At 43.8% G+C, this 20,433-nt stretch overlaps 1 protein-coding gene across 3 annotated transcripts in view; it reads right to left on the reverse strand.

Annotated features, from left to right (window-relative positions):
• Nucleotides 1-20,433, reverse strand: part of KDM2B (lysine demethylase 2B) — a 103,726-nt gene that overhangs the window by 82,591 nt on the left and 702 nt on the right. For 2 of the 3 annotated variants that reach the window (XM_054645618.2, XM_077187821.1), the window contains exons 2-4: nucleotides 19,712-19,856; nucleotides 16,517-16,595; nucleotides 12,764-12,810 (exon numbers count right to left, since the gene is read on the reverse strand). In XM_054645618.2, coding sequence (XP_054501593.1) covers nucleotides 12,764-12,810; nucleotides 16,517-16,595; nucleotides 19,712-19,856 — 271 coding nt within the window. Of the gene's footprint in view, nucleotides 1-12,763; nucleotides 12,811-16,516; nucleotides 16,596-19,711; nucleotides 19,857-20,034; nucleotides 20,177-20,433 lie in introns of those variants that run through there. The other variant, XM_077187822.1, reaches the window with a different exon arrangement.

Here is a 20,433-nt window from a genome sequence, read left to right on the forward strand (position 1 = left end):
CCAGCAAATGATTTCCCAAATCACAGCTCACCAAGCCCACCCCAGACACTTCTGGGATGAAGGAATGATGGGCTCCAGCTCTGAAGTCATTCAGCAAAGCTCTTGTTGATCTCCCCTGCAGAGTTTGCACCCACACTTCCCTTCACATATTAAATATTTTAACGATTTTTCAGAGAGGGAGCAGGGAATGGGAAATGCTGGGACTAAAATCATATCCTCTGTTGTCCAGCAACTGCCATTTTTTATTTTTAACAAGTGAAGCACTGCCTTCCCCTGCCTGAGCTTCAGGTTATCCAAGCTGCCAGACTCCAGCCTTCAGCATGGCCCATCCTTTTCCATGATGTGGATTTAGCACGGATATTTGGAGCAGTGGAAGCAATTCAAACATGAACCACACAGCAGAGTATGAGAAATGCACAGGAGGTGTGAATCAGAGCTGCAAACGACACCAGAGTTTTCTAGGCTGTGGTCTCTTCTCCAGCACAGCACCAGCAGGAAAAGGTGCAACTCCCCCACAGCAGAGGAAAGAGGAAATGTCCTTTCTGTAAGAATGATTATCAAGCCTGTCCATTAAGAGGATAAAGCTACCTTGGGGAATTATTTTAACCCTCTGTGGCTGAATTGAGATCTGTGCTGAAGGTACAATACAGTGTTGACAACCAGAAACCAACCTCCAACGCCGAGGGACCGGCCCGCTGCTCCTGCCTAATCTTTATGCTTCTTATGAGGAAAAAATCCTTGGTTTGTAAAGCAGCATTTTTGGCAGAGCCTCAGGAAATCTGCCAGCCTCGCTAGCGGGTTAATTGTACCTAAAGACTGAGGCTTTGACTTGCATCCCAGTTAATCCCCCCGAGCTCCCGGAGCTGGGAGCACGTATTCTTCTGCTGCCCACGGGAGACCATTATGATATCCCCTGCTAACGGGGAGGGATGTGAACCCGAGCAGAAACTCCTTACTCAAGTGGAGCTGTTCCCGACATTCCCTGCATTTCAGAGCCAGGGTAGGAGCAAATTAAGAGGCGCGTCCCGATCCCATCGCTCTCAGTGCCACCAGAGGGCACAGAAGAACAAAGGGAAGCGAGCCCGGCCATCGCTCACAGCTCTCCCCACAGCTCCTCGCCCAGCGCCTTCCCCAGCACCGCCGGCCCCCGGGAACAGCAGGGCATCCCTGTGCCCTCCCTGTGCTGCAATAGGGGCACCCCCTGTGCTGTAATGGGGGCATCCCCTGTACCCTCCCTGTGCTGCAATGGGGGCATCCCTGTGCCCTCCCTGTGCTGCAATAGGGGCACCCCCTGTGCTGCAATGGGGGCACCCCCTGTGCTGCAATAGGGGCACCCCCTGTGCTGCAATGGGGGCACCCCCTGTGCCCGCCCTGTGCTGTAATGGGGGCATCCCTGTGCCCTCCCTGTGCTGCAATAGGGGCATCCCCTGTGCCCTGTGCTGCAATAGGGGCACCCCCTGTGCTGCAATGGGGGCACCCCCTGTGCCCTGTGCTGCAATGGGGGCGTCCCTGTGCCCTGTGCTGCAATGGGGGCATCCCCTGTACCCTCCCTGTGCTGCAATGGGGGCATCCCCTGTGCCAATGGGGGCACCCCCTGTGCCCTGTGCTGCAATGGGGGCATCCCCTGAACCCTCCCTGTGCTGCAGTGGGGGCACCCCCTGTGCCCTGTGCTGCAATGGGGGCACCCCCTGTGCTGCAACAGGAGCACCCCCTGTGCCCTGTGCTGCAATGGAGGCATCCCCTGAACCCTCTCTGTGCTGCAATGGGGGCATCCCCTGTGCCCAGCTCTGCCTTCCCTGTCCCCTCGGCCGCGTCTGTCTGTCTGTCTGTCCCCAGCGCCAGTCTAATAATATAATTATAATTTGTATAATTCCTTATACAAAGAAGTATTTCACTTTTTTATATAATTTTTTATATCCCAATGCATTAACCTGAAGTATAAGCATACTCCAGGTGGCTGAAAACACAGACCACAAAAATAACAATTATAGAAAGAAAAATAATACATTTTACAAAGAAAAATTATACAAAGAAAAATAAGGTCCAAGAAAAAATGGGATGGGGTATAACTTTGGGGAAAATCTTATGGTTTATTTATCTTAGCAAATTCCTTTTAAGATTAAAAATAATTTAAATTATTTAAATTAATAACTTCCTAAAATGTCTCAAGATAAAGTATATCTAACAGTACAAATATAGAAAAATGTTATAAAAATTATAACCTTTCAGCCCTCCGAAGTCTCATCATCAGCCCATAACAAGGAAAACTTGATTTCCCTCATACTTTGCAATTAGGAAATGAAAGAAGACTTTCCACTACACTCACATTACCCATCAACATGAGCACTATAGCAGCAATCCTGCAGCTCCCCTCTGGTCTAGAAGGGTATCTGAAGGTGTCAAAGGGTTGCAACACTCCCACACATCTTGTACCCACACTTATGAGAACATCTGAAGAAATATATGGCTATGGTCACATCAAACCTCCACAACATGCTGGTATTTATATCTATTTTTAGATAAAGGCACGACGCTTGAAGGTAGTTCTGAACTAAGGTATATTATTACACTAAGGCATAACAACTACCATAAAATATTTAGGATTTTGGGTGGGATCACTCCAAAATAAGACAGCTCATTTCTAGCCTGGATGAGCTAAAGCAGAGGATGCTTATTGCAGAAACACAGTGTGACTAAAACAGCTGTTCTGCTTGGTTTTTCCACATGGACAATTCATCTTCAAATCCACCTGTAGACAGAGGCTTTGAGATGCCCGACCACACCAACACATCACTTCAATTTCACTTTCACGTCCTGACATCATGGAAATACATTCTCTCAGAAGTTGTATTTTTGTTGTAATGTTCATTCAAAGCAGATTTATTGCTGTTTATATCTGGACATGAACATGACTGTTTTTAGCAAAACTGTCCCAGTTTAACTAAGATTTTTTTTAAAGAGTTTGCCTGTGTTAGGCAAAGGACAAACTTAAAGAGAGCTCAAACAGGAAGTTCAGCTCTAAAAATAGAACTGGTTCTTCTTCCAAAATGGCAAGTCAGCGGACGTGCTAAACATAGGCAAGCGAGTGTTATAATATTTCATTTTTACTTCTAGGAGAAAAAAAAAAGGCTGAATGAGAGAGCATCAAATGTCTTCTTTTTATTTATTTTATTACACAGAAACCCTAATCATGGCTCAAAGTTCACTCACCTGGCACTTCTGATGCACAGAGCCCCAGTGGAAACTTATGACAGAGGTGGAAGGCTATGTCCATTACAGCTTAGCCCAGCCCTGGGTAGTGCTGAGAGCTAAACAAGCACCAAAATAATATAAAAATAATAAATGTATATATATTCCTCCACATTTCTGCAAGGTAGAAAGACAGTGTGAGTTTTCTGCTGGTTCAACTTCCTGAACCACCTCACTATGAGAAGGAGGAAAGCCCGTGCCAGCACACAGGAGGGGATGGGAGAGCAATGCCAGAAGTGAGGAGAGAAGGAAGAGAATGAGCAGGATGCCAATTTAGAGTTGCTTAATTGGTATGGCAAAAAAAGCAAATTGTTGGCTGCAATAGGAAGCACAAGGAGCAGGGACACTTCCCCTGGTCACATAACAGGCAGCAGCAGCAAAGGCAGAGCCAGTTTAGATGACAGAGAGCTGGTCTGGCACCAGAGCTGGTATTGGTATTAGAGGGAGAAGTTTCTATTTCCAGTCTATCAGGAGCACTGGGTAAATTTTAACCTCTGTCTGCCCTAGGTCCTGGTTTCATGATACAAACTGTTCACCAATACTCAAGAAACTGTTGAGGCTTAAATAATTTTTTTTAAGCGGGGTCAGCTCCCTGCCTCTTCCCAGCACAGTTCCCCAAAGATCAGGGGAAGGATGTGCAGCCAGCACCAGCACTGGGGGAAATCCCACGGTGCCACCAAGCACAGCCCAGCTCCCTCCTGCTAGTACTGACTGCAGCTTTTCTTCTTAAACAATGAGCTGTCTAAGAGGCACAAAACCAGTGAGTGTTAAATGAAGCAACATCCTCTGAAAGTCTGCAATACAGCACTTTAATAGACAGAGATTTCCACTTTATTTATGCACTTCTCCACCTTAACACTGGTGGATGCCAGAGTCCCAAAGGGTTCCTTCAGAGCTGTTACAAACCACTTCAATTTTCAACAAATTAGAGCCCTCAGACTGTAGGAAAATCACTAATGGAACCTTCACTTGAAAAAAATCCATTCAGAAACGTTGCTCTCCAGTTACTAATTTTAATCCTGCCCAGGAGAGAACACAGTGCAGCTCCACAACTTTGTAATTCTCCCTAGCCCTGGCTAAGGTGGAGGAGATCAGAAATCACATTAGGCTGTCTGATTGACACTCAGGACTGCTGGTGTCCCACAAAGGAGGGAGAGATTCCATGGGAAACAAAAACCCCACCTGCCAAGTCCTACTGGCCCTGCTCACAGCAAAGTGTGCTGCTCTCTCTATCACTGCTGGCTCATGGCTGGAAAGGAATCCTAAGAACACTTGCTGGAGTCTGGGAGGATTTACCTGGACTTCCTCACAAACTTCTATGGAATGAGGGGGTAAAACAAGTTCTGTAGAGTACAGCAGCCTCCTCAAGGAAAGAGGGATACAGAGAAAACAGGAGAGGTCGCTCAAGGGAAAAGAAAGAAAAAAGCACAAAGACAAAAGGATGAGCCAATAAACCTCCAGTGCTGTACTTTGGGAAGAGAAACCTGCTAGATAGAATTGGAACCAATCATTTCCATGAAATAGCACATTTTATTTTATTTTATTTTACTCTTATTGTCCATATGTTTCCTCTTTGCAGTACTTAAATTTAAAAATAAATGCAGCAGCTAGGAGTCTGTCCAGTTCAGACCAACAGTACTTATAAACCCCTTTGTTGACAGACCATTGGTTTGACTCCATCTGAGCTTACAGACACTGGGAAATTATCATTTTCAGTGGTAACATTTATTTGCTGATTTTAGGCCTGACTTAGCACATTTCCCAGTTTAGAGCATGAAGCATGTTGACAGGCCCGACAGCAAGACTGTGAGCAATTTGGAACTTGACTTTAAAAACAGAGCATTTTAAAAAAATAATGCAAGTTTTTCAAACAAGCTTTGGTCACAAAACAACATGACAGAGGAAACAATTTATTTTTATGGACTGGATGTCAAACACATGTTTCTGAATAACATCTGAGACAAATCAGTGGGGCCCTGATGAAAGTTGCTTTCTGATGCTCCATTTTTCCCTTTGGAAAGTTTGTAGGCAGGTACATAACCCAGCTCCCTGAAAACACAGGGTTTGAGCTGGGAGCCTCAGATCAATGGGAACAGCAGTGACATGTAATTATTTTACAGTCTCTTGTGAGGAACAGCCCAGTTCAGCCTCCTCCTGCAGGGAGCCGTCTTTATCTCCTGTTTCTTGGATCCCCTGCTCCTCTCAGCTGTCTCTGTGGATCTGAGTCCCTTGATGAACTCAGGGTGTGACCTGCAGGGCCCAGAGGCTGAGGTACCCTCAGTTGGAATTCTCACAGCCTGAGGAACACGTTCACAAGTTGGTATAAAACTACACAGACATTGGCCTTCCAAACTATGGATGTTTCTTTAACTCAGTTTTCTTAGTATTCCAACAGTCCCACTTACATGAAAAGCAAAAAAAGCAGAACCCAGAGAGCAGGCCAGGCACAGATCACCCAGTGAGGCACAAAAACCCCATGAGAAATAAGAGGAGAAATCTTACAATGGTGGGAAATATTTCATCCAAGTACCTCCCCTCCCATGAGATCAGTGATGACTCCTCTCCCCTAGAAGAGCCTGGCCCAGCGTGTTTTGAAAAATGCATTATTTGGGTCCCAGGAGCAGAGCACAGACCTTGCTTCCTCCTTGTGCCTCCACACAAGGCTCCTGGAGACACAGCAGTTACTGACTCCTGACTCAGCTCTCTGCTCTCCCAACTGGCACTCCCATTGACAGGACAAATCCCCACACCAGGGGAGAACCATACATCTTAATCAAGACTTAGATGCAAGTCTGGGGGCAGACTTTTGCACTTCCTTTGAGCAGCCAGTTTAATTTTGGGAAGTGCTCCTTACAACAGAGCCTCTCTAATGAGCCTCCCTCCTAACTCCTCCGGGTCTCCAATTTCACAACTTCCTTGAAACAAATGGAGCGTTGCTCTATAGAAAAAGCAACACTGAGTCCCTATTCAGCAGAAATGATGGAAAGTTTTCTGAGCTGCAGTGTGTGGCTGCTTTGTCCTTCTTTTGTATCTACATGGCTAATTTTCTTTCACAGGATGGAGAACTGTACGTTGATTAAGACAAAATTTCCCCTACTTGCCTGCAGACCACACTACGAGCCTCTCGACTCGCTTTGTAGTTGGATGTGAATTCAACCATGATACAATTTTCAGAACAGATCAATTTGAGAGGAGCAGCAAACACGCAGGAGGAATGAACCAAAAAATCACTAGGAAGCAGCTACTCAGGGACACTTCTGTGATTTGCTTTCAGCTTTTCTGAGTAGCTGCTAACAAAAAGCTGAAGGTTTGCACAGCCAGCTGGGGGACCATTGTGCAGACACAGCACAAGAAATGTATGCTAATGTAAAAGGAGTGTTTTACACCTCTCTGCCCTCCCTCCTGCCTTTACCCACCTGACCTGCAGTCACCACCAGCACCACAATTTTCTCTTCCATGGAAACACTGCCTATGATTCTTGATTCAGTACTGAATGAAATTTATACATGTCTATGTGTACACATCTGTAAGGGTGTGTACAGTTTTTAATAGGTATATAAAACGTTTTATAGAGGCAGAATAATTATTACCTACAATGTTTATATCTCTTTCTATTCCTTTTTCAATGCCACCTGCTTCCAGAAGCATGGGTTAGGGGGGCTCTTGTCTCTCTGTGAACTACCTGGCATGCATATTCCCATTTTAACTGGAATTTCTGGGGACTACAGCAGTGTGTGTATTTAAGAAAACAAAAATGGCTGGATGAAAGATGCAGAGCCTCATATAGCTTATGGCTGTTTGGTACATTTGATGGGCAGAAATTCTTTCTGTCCCAACTGAATTTAAATTATTTACATCAGCCTGCTGACATTAACTGCTCAGGGAACTTGTTCCTCCCCACCACAGTCCCTGCACAAAGAAGCCATGGCTTCCTACATTCACTTCATCATTTACAGTTTACAGGAAAACTAGAAACTGAGACTCCCCAAATTCTGATTTTAGCAGATGATTTCACTTTTCTGCCTGGTTCCCACCTGGGAAAACAAGGCCACACTTTTTACTGTGCACCACCACACTGCAGAACTGCAGTTCCTCCTAGAATGAGGAAAATGTTGCAATACCAAACTTCACAAACCTTACTTAGGGCTCTGCTCTGTGGGGGGAAAAAAAATAAATCTAAACATCAGGGAAATGCTCCTTTGCAGGTCTGATTTCACCCACTGATGTTAATGAAAGCTCAGATCCTCACTTCAGTGCTCTGTGATGCACGTAGTGAATAAACCATGAGCAGATGTGTAACAGCACACAGCATCTCCTCCAGAAATTGTCAGCAGGGTGAGGGAAGGCTGACCTGCACTAGCAGTGCCAAGCCCCCCCTACTTATAGGACTTTCCCCTTGAAAATATCAGGGATTTAATGATGTAACTTATTCTATTATCTTGCCCCACTGACACCATGATTATAAACTCATAGCTGAGGCACAGGCCTTCACATATATTTCTTTAAACAGTCAATTTGCAACTGAAATTTTTGGCTCAGTTCCTGTTCTTTGGTGTTTCTAATGAAAAGGCAAATCCCAGCAATAATCAAGTATTTCTTCAGCTACTCCCACCAAAGAAAGCAACAGGATATGTAGAGCCTTGGTTTTCCTTTCACCCTTTGTCTTGAGATCAAAGCCTGCTGCCAGGTCTTTAGGGATTTGACAGAATTCCAGGAATCAAATATTGCAATGATCTATTAGGTCACATCTTGAGCATCATCTCCTTGGGCAGATGAAGATTGGTCTTTGCAACAGTTACTGGAGCTTGCCTATACTTGCTCTTCACTGCCATACCTCAATGCACAAATTGTATCACAATTAAAAGCTTTGCTGCTTTCAACTTTGCTTGGATTCTTTATTCACCAAAGTCTTTCAGTGCAGTTTGTGAACACAGCAAGCAAACATTTCCTACACTTATGAGCATCAGGGCCCAGTCCAGTCTACAGCACCAGATTTTAATAGCAAATTGCATGACTGATGACACATCCTCTGCTGCTCCTACACTTTTTTTTTTTTAATTCTATAAATAAACCCGTAGTGAGTTAGTTAAATAAAATCAATCAGTGAGTTGATGTCAGTTGTTAGACCACCCCATGAATAGTCTAAGTCCTGTACTTGCACTGTTCCCACTGACACAATGCCTGGCTGGGCACGGTGAATTCCATAGGACAATGCTGCTGATCCTACAGAAGTGACCGCTGTGGTCACAACTTTAACCTCTTCAGCCCAGAGATCACAATAACCCAAAGTCTCTTTTCTTTCTTACAATCCTCAGCATGTTTGAAATCTCCCCTTTTGCCACCTGCTGGGATTGCAAGCTCCACTTTGGGGGTGCACAACAAATACCTACCCTGGCACACAAAGCTGCACCAGCCCAGAGAGGGAAGAGCTGATGCACATCACAGAGCCAGCACCACTTCCATTCATTTAGCTTTTTATTTACTTTACTTAGGTGTGAGTGTAAAAGCTGGGATTCCATAGCCTTAGACTGTGTGCCTGTGGCAAGCAAACTGAAAATAGGTCAGCTAAAAATTAGAAATAAATGCAAATACATCCAGACTGGCCACTACTGTTTAGAGAGAGACACTGTGCTTGTGCAGGGCCTGCACACCTACCCAGGGAGCTCCTGGGCAGACTGGGACAGCCCAGGCACTGCCCAGTCACAGGGGGAGGCACTGCAGGTGCCACAGCAAAGCAGATACTCCTCTAAACTCAACCCATGGTGACCCAAGAAAACCTCTCAAAAAGCCCCAATAAAAAGAAGTGATCAGAGAAAGAGCTCAGAGTGCTAGGCTGAGGACACATCCATGAGCAGCTCCTCTCTCTCTCCCCCTTACATGGTCCACAGCTTCCACACGTGCTCAGGGCTGCCAGCTTCGCGTTGTGTGACACCCATGAAGGACAAGATAAAGACAAAATTCAAACAAATGACAAAATGGAAGGCTTTGGTTTTGTGACATCAAAGACTGAATCAAATGACTGCATTGAGTCCTTGAATTCAGGAGTGGCAAAGGCTGGAGAGGGTCCACAGTGACCAGGGCAGCCCTGGCTTTCAGCAGCTTGCTGAGCAAGGCAGTCACCTTTTTATCTCCTTGCTCAGCCCCAGGCAAGCAATGCCACTTGTTCTGCAGAGCACTTGGCATGAAACTCTCACTCAGGTCCTTGTGTGCAGAGGGTGGAGCTGACAATCTGGGAAAATACACTTTTGCTGTTCTGCCCATCTATGACAGGCACCCCTGCAGAAATGACACCAAAGTTTTTGTGCAGATGTGGCAGATGTTTAAGGACATTCTAAGAGGGCCAATGACCCTCAATCAAATTTTAAATCAGCTTATGAAGAGATGACAGTGACATTCTGCCCTTCAGAATTAGCAATCAAATCTACTTAATGCAATGAAATTACAAAGCTTAAAAGTTATTAAATTACAACAGAGCTTTACATCTTTCAAGAGTTGTCTCAAGTTCCTGAGCAGGCCAGGAATTCCTTTCCACTTCTCCATTTGTGTTCTTGGCTCACAGCCATTTCACAGATGAGACATTTCCAACTGCTGAAATTAATCCATCAGCTCAGGTTTTACAGAGCATCCAGGAGATGCTTTGGATGGAGGTGGGAGTCTGGCTCTGGAAAGGAAAGCTACTGTAGGGCAGAGCTTCACACACACATTGCACATGGGTGCACAGTCAGGCACTCGTGTCAGAAACAGGAGGTCATGAACATCACCAAACTGAATTACAGCCAGGAAAACAGAAAAATCCATCAAGCAATGTCAATGTTTCTTTGGAAGTCTGACAAAAGACTAAAAAAGAGACACCTAAGCTCAAGTATACAAAAACAGCAATCAACCCCTCCTTTTTGTATTCTCCTTATTATTGCCACAGAGCAGAGTTTTCAAAGGGAGATTTTAAAGCTTGTTGTTATTTCCCTGTGACTTTTAGGTTCTCCCCTGTGAAGATGGTAAAACAGTCACATTAGAAATGGAAAGTAAGATTTCAGCAGAGTTTGGGACCAAAGGCTCATTAACTTCCCATGGAATTTATGTGCTCTGGAAAAAGCCAGCACCATGTCCTTCAAGGGCTCTGTAACAAATGAGCTTCCCCTGATTCAATAAGAAAAGAGAAGAAATGAGAGGTTTAAAAAGCACCAGCAAACTCTGATGATGAGCATTTAAAAAGCCAACAACGTTTTCCAGACTGTGTTCTCTCTCTATTGACTCCCACACACAATCAGATGCAGAGTTATGATCATTCCATTTCACATTCACCAAACTTCCTTCCCTCCCCAGGTTCAGCAAAGGATTGAATAAGTTCTCAAAATACCACACATTGGAAATGCAAACCTGGAGGTTCAGGAAGATCTGAGAGATCTGCCACGACATCTCAACATCTCCAGTGACAGGAGATGTTAATAAAACAAGACGTTTTATGTCCTTTATTTGAACATTAGATAGTGAGTGTAACACATGTAACATAAAACTAGAAAAAAATATCAGCAATGATATGCTATAGGAAGATGCTCACTAGTGTTTCCTGAAATAATGAGTAGATAATTTTAAAATTTGGCATGGAGACAGGAATTCCCCCATGTGCTCTCAGTGTCAATGTGGCTGTTCCACCCAGCACAAATTCCACAGCGAGAAAAACGATTTGCCACAAGAACTCTGATTTTTCAGGTACAACTCACAGTCCATTTCCCAGATATTTTAGATCTTTTGATTCACAGTTTCCACCTGTGATGCCAAAAGTCATCAGCTGTATTATAAAAAGGGCAGGTGACAATGTTCTGGACCACATTATGGGCTCAGCACAATGACTCCAGAGGGAGTTTGCCCAAACATGATATAAAAGGATGCATGATGTGATATCTGGCCAAGAGCAGGTACAAGGATTGCTGATCCAGCTGTGAACAGGCACACTCTAACATTCAACTTAATGTCAAAGTTAATTACAAATGTTATTTCTGCTCTATTGTTTCATAAATGCAATTTTATTTATAAATATCCTCTCGCTTTGCTGGCCATGTACACAGGAATCTCCACCCCCTAACACTTCAAAGGACATCAGTCTTGAGGAAATGCAACTCCCACACTTTGACTGTTCTACAGGAAAAACACTGTTGTTATGCAACACTACCCTGTTCCAAAACACCTCAACGTCAGACCCTCAGCTCCAGCCTCAGAGACAGAAACTGCAGTTTATCAGCCATGCAACAAGTTCAGAAAACTGCAACAGGGTCCAGATAATTACAGGGTTTATACAAGGCTCCTCCACAGCAAAAAGGCTTTTTTCTGTACCTGCAAATGTGCACATGCAGGTATTTAGGAAATCCATAACATTTAGGAGTTTATTTTCTAATTTAACACAGATTGACCATCAAATAACACTTCCCACCCTAATTCCCAAACATTTTCTGCCAGATATTTGGGGCTTTTTTCCTGAGCTTATAAATGGTCATAAATTAAGCAACATTGCTGAGTTGTTTGTGAAGGAAGGTTATCAGAGATAACCCCTCCCTCACTGATAACCCCAAGTGAGCAGAAATGAGGCACAAGTTCCTCTCCTTTGTTTTTCTTTTCCAGACTTGATATTCCTATTGACAATAAAACTCAAAGAGTAATTTTTAAAAACACTTGTCTTTGAGAATGCAGCATTTGACCTAATTTTAAAGATAAACTGCTGCCACAAGACAGGTAAATAAACTGAGTTAATTTTAACTAGCAGGAATGCAGTTAAAAATCTCCAAGAACTGCAGCAAACACATTCAACATCCAGCTTGCTCCACAGTGACAACTTCATGGAGTGCAGGATCACTATTGAGTAACAATTTCAGATAACAATAAATAACATACCCATCTTCAGTAAAAACAGATTTCAAAGAAAATACAGTATAATCTCCTAGTCAAGCTGTAGCTTTTCTTAGAGTTAAAACACATTAATTTTGCAAAGATTGCTAGGAAGCATTTGATGACAGTCACCAGTTCTCTGGTTTGTGTCTCATCAAAAGCCAGGCACTTTGCAAGGCTTTGTGCTCAGCCTCTCTTTACAACCTTCCCTCAAAGCACCAACCTGGCCTGACACTGATAAATCCTGAGGGGACAACACAGGCAAAAGGTGACACAGCTCCAGTCACACCTTTTACAAACAGATGCTCTACAACAGATTAAAAAAAAAAAAAAAATAGGAACTCGATCAATAGAGCTGCTGCTTTCCAGGATCACAAAAGTGTTTGTAGGACACCTGTTAAGAGCAAAAGCATTCCCTCCCTTCCAAATGCCAATTATCCAGCATGAAATCGGAGTCCGGTCAGCACAACTACTAATTAGGGTTCTCCCGGCCTTTTTAATTTACAAATTGCTTCTCCATGCCTTCTCCCAGATTCTGAGAGTTATCACAAATGTCTACAAACACAACTGGACAAGTATTTAAAAGCAATTCTGTTCTGTATAGAGTTAATCCAGTGCATTCAAAATAACTCACCCACTAATAGCTTCACATCTCTGACGGTGAAATCCGGGTCAGGCATTCTGTAATTAGCAAAGAAAGCAAAGTTAAATACTGTCAAGATAAGCATGGGTACACTCTCGTTACCATAATAAAGGAGAAATAAATGTATGGTGCTCTTTGTCCATAGTGCAGGAGGTGGAATCCAGCAAGGCCCCTCTGAAGTGTGGACAGTGCAAGTTTTAATGACACACATGACATCTTTGCATTGGCAAGTGTACAACAGTTTTTCTACTCACAATGAAAGAGAAGAGGTGTCTTTTTGAGCACTTTTTATCAGCACCAGAGTGGGAGAGAAGGGAAGGGGATTGGGAGTGATTTCAATAAAATCCTCAATGTTTATAGCTTGTTAAGCAACTCGTGGTGCCTCATGTCTGTTCCCCAAGGTGAGCATTGTCACACTTGCCAAACTGAGGCACAGAGCAGTGAAACAACCTGCTCAAAGCCACATCATCACAGGTAGGAATCATGGCTTGGAAATAATATATATTTTTTAAAAATTAAAAAAAAAAATAAAGCCCCTTTGCTTTAATGACTGTTCCAAACCTCCTTGTCTGGCAGAAGACATCTCGGCTGTATTTGGTGGGTTGGGAAATTGTTCAATTCAATTTGGGCTAATTCAGAGCTAAATTAAATGGTAGCATAATTGGTTCAGGGATGTTGATGCTTTTACAGGATCACTTCTAACACAGGCAATGTTTTAGGGCATAATGTAATTAGAGAGTAGCCTGGTCCAGAAGTGAGTTCTACATGTCAGGGAGAGAGTAAAATTCTGCAGCATAGAAACTGGATGAAAAAAGAAAATAAAAACAGTGCTGAGGTTTTAAGGGTGATTGACTTCATTTTACTGACAATATTTCACACTTCACATTGCACAAAAGCTGACTGAGGAATTGTAATGAAAAACAGCCCAGTGGGACGTGCCAGCTCAGTGCTCTGCCCCTCTTGTACTGCCCCACGTTGAAGAGAAACAATTTTCTTCTGGACTTTTGACATTATTTAGTTGAAAATTGAGCAATCCAGCCCATGGGCAAACATGCAGAACAATAATTTTTACTATTAGGAAAGCACTGAAAGGTAAAGTTAAAAACTGCATTTACTGGCATGCGCATATCTTGAGAACTATTTGCCAAATTCTCTTTGTCCACTTTCTTTCACCCTTATCACCTTCCTCTGGTGGGATGCAGAGGCTGGACAGTATCTTTTGTTAGTTCTCTGCCAACCCTCACATCTTTGCATTTGGCTGTGAGGGCCTCACAGCTTTGGAATTCACTCCCTCTCTGGAATGAAACAGCCTGAATCTACTGACCTTCAGGGTTCATTCAGAGCTCATCTTTTCTTTCCAAGCACTAGAAAGTCAGAAATAGGGGAAAAGAAACAGGAACCATTTGTGGGCAACAAGAACATGCCAGGCTTGTCTGCAAATGACACAGCTTGCTTGTATTTGGTGTCAGAAATGTCCAACAATTAGATAGGCAATCTTTTTCATATTTATATAAATCAAAATAAAAATCAACTAGCACACTCCCTCTTACACAATTAGGGCTGGTTTGCTACAAAACTATGATAGCAAAAATCCCCAAACCAACTGTTTTCTTGAATGTCACCAATCATTTGGTTTTCTGTTTATAAATCCAGAACAGCAATGCAAGAACTGTGCAGAAATGCTTTTCCCTTGATGTTATGCAATTTTCAGACAAATGTATCTGTGTAAAACCACCATGAATGCTTCCAAAGATTTCAAATATCATAAACGGTGGTGAAGAATAGTACAGCAGGGTGACTTAACTCCAAAATATCACTGACTACATTGGAGATGTTCAGCAGTCTGTAATAAACAAATTGTGTTGCTGGTTTCCTCAGCAGAAGAGAAATGCAAACACCTCAGTCTGCACTGGGTGGATTTTTGCAAATGTTTAAAGATTTGCTAGAGAACCTATTCAAATCCTAATGAGGATGAGCTCTGGCCAGCACAGGTATCTGATTAACTACAAAACAATGCAAGCTGACTGCTGTTCAGATAAGAGATAACACCTCTCCAAAGAGCATTCTCTTCCTGAGCTGCAATCTTGGAAACAGCCCTCCAAGAAAAACAGCTTCTCCTCTGCTAAGAGATCACAGCGGGGCTTTCCTGCTTTCAGACCTACCAGTAGCAGTTCATGATGGTCACAAGTACAGAGGGAAGCAATTTGCAGAGTTTCATTGTAAGGATTTTTCCTCATTCCTCTCATTCCTTGCCATTTCAGAGCCCCTCCAAGCACAGCAACCAAAGTGTTCAGCTCTGTACCTCTGCCAGGCACAGACATGCAGGCTGAGTGCTCAGCACAAGCAGAAGTGGAAGCTTGCATCAGCAGATATTCAAAACGTCCAAAGTCAAAAAATCATCTTATGTCAAAAGTCACCCTACAGATCTGGATCACCCAATCCACCACAGGATGATGTTCACAGCCTCCTGTGACTGAAGCCTAGGAATGTTTGTGCCTGCAGGATGAGCTCTCATTTCCACACTTCTTCACTCTGGAGCACGAGCTGAACTGGTACCATTGGCACAGCAGCAGGAGCTGAAACTTCTTCCCAGTTTTCTTCTTGAACTGGGAGGAATTTCATGGGAACTTCCCCAACCCCAGGAGGAGGATCTGGGTGCTGGGAAGGTGCTGGGAAGGTGCTGCTCTGGCTCCCAAATACTCCCCAGCCTCACTGAACAGCTCATGGCTTCTTCAGGAAGGAATTCTTGAAGCTTTTACCACTTGTCCCTTATCAGCAGCAGTTTAAAACCAATGCATACAGAGAGAGCCTATTGAGCACCTCTTGTTGAGAGTTCAACATATGAAACTATTTCACTGCATCACCAGAAACATCACAGCAGCTCCTGATTGCTGTTATAGTAAAAGGACACATGGTTGTCAAATACCCCAAACTCTGCTTGTCTCATTCTTTAAATTATACTGGGGTGGCTTGATTCCTTTTAATTAACAATTGGGAGTCCTTGGTCCCCTGAACTGGGAAGAGTTCCACAGCTGGAAACTAAAGTGAAACTGAGCAAAGTAATGATGCTTTCAAACATTATTTTTCTTTCTTCCAGCAATAGTCAGTTACATGATCCTAATTTCCAAAAGTATCAAGTAACATTCATCTAAATATGGATTAAAGACTGATAATGTTAATGCTTTTAAGACTTTTCTTTTAGACACTGTCACTGTCACAAACAAAGTTGCAGGATTCTCTTATTAAAATACCAAATCCTTTATACTGGATATTAACCAAATGCCACCTCAAAAAGGCTGCAGCAATCTCATATTTAACTAGACATTATTAAATATTTACAAAGCTGTAACATTCTGAAGAGACATAATTATAATGGAAAACGACAGGCATCATTAGAATTCCACCTGCAATGAATGAAAGAATTGAGAAGTCAAAAATTGAAGGGAGTTTGTTCTGTCATTACAGCATGGATTGGGTGCAAAAACCTTGGATTTCATTCCTAACTTTCACTGCTGACATACTTTGACTGTGTAGTACCATGCTGTATGCACTTAACTTTTATAGACTTCATTATCTGCTTGTTTATAAGTGGAAAATAATCATTCCTCCTCTCAAGGCTGCTGACAGTCTTACTAATTGCAATCCATTTTGAGATCATCAAAAGAAATATCAGATACAAGTAGAAAGCATAATGGTTATTTTATAAAAGCATTTATTAATCACCAAAATTTGGTTGTAACTTACTTAATTCCCAGTCCATCCTTATTTCTGAAGATGAGGGGAACTCTGAGAGCTTCTCTTTGCACATACTCAAAAGTAAAATCTGTGGAAATGAATCAGAACAACATCCCAAAGCAATTACAATGGTGTTGGCACCTCACAGTTACATTTTCTCAGACTCTCCCCATTCCCCTTTTCTCACCAAAGAACTCCCTATCACCTAAAGAGAAATGGAAAGAGAATGCATATTTTAGATCCAAACCGGAAACCCAGTGACAGACAATGCTGTCCCAGCTGCTCCCTATTTTTCCTGTTCACTGATGCACATAAAATAGAAGCCAGTCAGTTTGTCAATTAAGGTCTGTGTTGAAACACCCAGGCTGTAATGAAATACCAAATTAACAGTTAAAAGATAATCCTGACCAAATACTGCAAATCAGTCAGGTATTTTTGGGCAAATGTGTAGTTTAAAATGTATGTGTAAGTTTAGATTTTCTAAGTTACACATTTCTACTTAGATAAATATAAATTTTCTTGTGAGCATTATCTGGTTCTACCAGAGAGCTCTAATTCCATGAACACATAATTCTTTTTATGTGGGGGTTACTCTTGGTTTCAATAGAACAACTTTTCTTTTAATTAATCAGCAATGTAACTCCAGGAGCTGATAGGCAGATTTTACACAGCTCCTGGCACTTAGGAAGTCTGTGAAAAATGAATTGTGGGGAGTCACAGTATAATACACAATCGAAGTGAAAATTAAATATAAATTTGTCATGTTAACACTGGCCAGAATTACCTTGCTGCTCCTCTCTGAGGATTACACAGGACTGGCCTTCCTGGGGATTTCTCTATGCATGGTCTGACACAATAGCAGTGATTTGGGGATTAGAGAGGAAGTTACAAGGCAGCGATTTGGGTGAGCCATGGCTACAAAACCCCACACTCAGTTTGGAGCCTTCTGCCACAGAGAGCAGAGGAATTCCTGCAGCAGCCATGGACTGTTTCTATGGCTCTGCTATTCCCCCATTTTACAGGAAAAAATGACTTTTATAAAGCCTTTCCTACACTGCCCTGGAATGGCAAGCACTGCTTGAGTGTCCAGCACTACAGAATGCCCTGCAAACCCAGAGCCCTCTCCCTGCAGGTTATTCAGGCACACAGGAGCAGTTTCACTCCAAGATTCTTCCAGCTGCCCACGCTCCCTGGGCCAGCACAAGCACCTCAGCCTGAGCCTCCATTCCTGATGTTTCTCTGCTCTAAAACCCACACTGAAAGCAAGAGGAGAGCCAGAGGCCAAACTCCCATGCCTGCACATGTACTGCCCTCTATTTTTACTTTTTCTTTGCTGTATTCAGTTGGTAATTATGACAAGTAGGGATGTAATGTTCCTACTTAAGAGTTACCAAATCAGAGCACTGTAATTATCCATTTACAGAAACATTACAACTACAGAAACTTTATTGCCACTAGTGTCAAAGGAAGTGTAATGAACACTCCATTTAACTAAGGTTACCCAGTAAATATTTCTGTGCTAAATAAGTCACCCTTGCCCATAGGCATCCCCATTAAAGCTATTGCCTTTTGGTAAGCAATAAATAAACTACAGAGACTTTTCACAGACACTGATCCGAGTCAGAAAGTCAACAAACATCAGGAGTAATATTGGTGGAAGAAGCAGAGGCACCTATATAGCCTTGCAGACTAGAGAACAAACAGCTATAACAAACTGCATTCAAGGCAAAATTCACACCACTTCAAGATGAGTTATCAGTGAAAATAAAAACATGGGAAGGACATGGGAAAGAAAAAAAAATATTGCTCAACTAATTCCATGTGCTCATATAACTTGTTTTATTCTTCCATACTACTGTCATTGTTTCGACCAGATTCAATTCAACTCTTAGGTTTATAGAGAAAAAAAGTAAACCAATAGTAAAAATAAAAACAGAGCAAATAGCAAGGCAGATCCTTTCTTCCTAATGCCCCAACAAAGCATTTAAATCCCTTGTGGGGTTGAACAAAGCCGACACAGACCACAACAAAATAACAAAAGACACTCATTTATTTTCAAGTTCCCTAGAAAGGAGAGAACTGCCCAGAGATTTTGGAGCTGCCAAGCCAGGGAAGATGTGGATTGTACTATCCTTAGCATGGAGCAGTGGCAACCATTGGAGTGTCTGGAAGCTGAGGGTGGAATGCAATCATTTTCTGGAAAATTAATTAACATTTTCCAGCTAAAAAATAGTTGCTTGTGTTTTGTTTGGAGGAAGAGGGGTCAGGGTTGAGCTTATCTCCTAAACAAATACCTTCCTAAGTAAGATAGGTATTTAATTTCTCCACCACATCAACTTTTCTAAAAGGAGCTTAAAATGCTCATGCAAAACTAAGCCTAAGGGAGAAAAGGAAACTTTCTAAACTCGATTAGTGCTTCCACACAGCTAGAGCAATTTCAGGAGGATTACAGCCAAAACTTCTTTCCTGAGAGAGCCATCCTAAACCGGCTCCTCAGTCAGGCCGAGTTTTGGTGACGGCCATCTGGGATTGGGGATCCGTGTCAGCAGCACAGCGGTCAATAAAGGTGACCTGCAGCCCCCCCGGCCCGCTGGGTTCCCGGGCAAAGCTCTCCCGTTTCCCCGTGCGGCAGAGCGGGGCTGTCTGGCTCCGCTTACGGCTCCGGAATTCCAGTCACCTCAGCAAAACGAGGAACTTTGGGGAGGGGAGCGCTGTAATTTAATATATGATAGACACACAAAGAAGTTATTGACTTTAAAGTCTCCGAGCCTGGCGAACGGGCTCATCAATCGCACCCTTTCGCAAAAGGGGTCCTGGATTCAAGAGGGGGCGGAGAGGGAGCAGGAATCACCTCTGGCTAAGTGGGGGCTGGGGTTTCGGCCTCTCCCGTGCCAGGAGCTGATTCCTGCCCAGCCCGGTGCGGCGCTGGGGTCACGGCGGGGGGAGCACTGCCATGCATCACCGCGCTCATCCCGCACCGCGCCGGGGCAAAAGCTCCTCCGGGTGCGGGGGGACGGGCCGGGGCAGCCCCCGGGACGGGCCGGGCTGCAGGGCCCCACCAGCAGCCGCCCCCGGTTCCCCTCGGGCCGGCAGCGTCACCGGATCCCCGGGCAGGGGCGCGGGCGCGAAATCCGAAGCCGGAGCGGAGCCGCACGTGGAGGCGGCGGCGAGCGCGGCCGGACAGCCCCGGCCCGGCTGTGTTACCTTTGCCGTCCATGGCATGCACGAAATCCCCGTGGTACATTTTACTCTTTAATTTCTCTTCCAAATTGAAACTCCTGATGCTGACAATTTCCTCCACGTCCGAGAGGTCCTCGTTCTCATCGTACCGCCTTCGGCCGATGCAGCGCTAGAAAAGACACAAAAACCAAAATAAAACACATTGTCCGGAAAAGAAAAAATCGAGGAAAGCACATGGATCGTGCACAACGGTTTGATAAACACATTCTGGAGGAAATAATTAAGATGGCAAGGCACAAACTGAACAAAACCTGAATCCAAACAAGCTCCAACCCCGCTGTATGCACCTTTTCCATCCCGTGACACGGAACTCGGCAGGAATAACAGGTGCTTGGCTTCAGGAAAACTCAAACTTGGGCTGCTGAGCAGGGGCTGGCGCTGGAAGGCGAGCGGGGGACACGTAACTCGCCGACAATTCACAGGCTACAGCACCGAAGCGTTTTGCAATCCCGTAAAAACCCTTGAACGGCGGTAAACGCTCGTTAACGACCGGATCATTCTTTTAATTATTATTATTATTATTGTACGTGAACAAGAGCTAATTCCCCGGTGAAGGGAAGGGGGGCGAATCTTCGCATCTGATGCCCAGCATCCAGGTTTCGGTATTTACATAATCCGAGTGTTTCCATAGTCACACCGGAAGCGGCGATTTAAAAACCAGATCGCTTTATGTAACGCCGCGATGG

This window comes from Agelaius phoeniceus, chromosome 18, assembly GCF_051311805.1.
Source record: "Agelaius phoeniceus isolate bAgePho1 chromosome 18, bAgePho1.hap1, whole genome shotgun sequence".
In the NCBI taxonomy this organism is placed as follows: Eukaryota; Metazoa; Chordata; class Aves; order Passeriformes; family Icteridae; genus Agelaius; species Agelaius phoeniceus.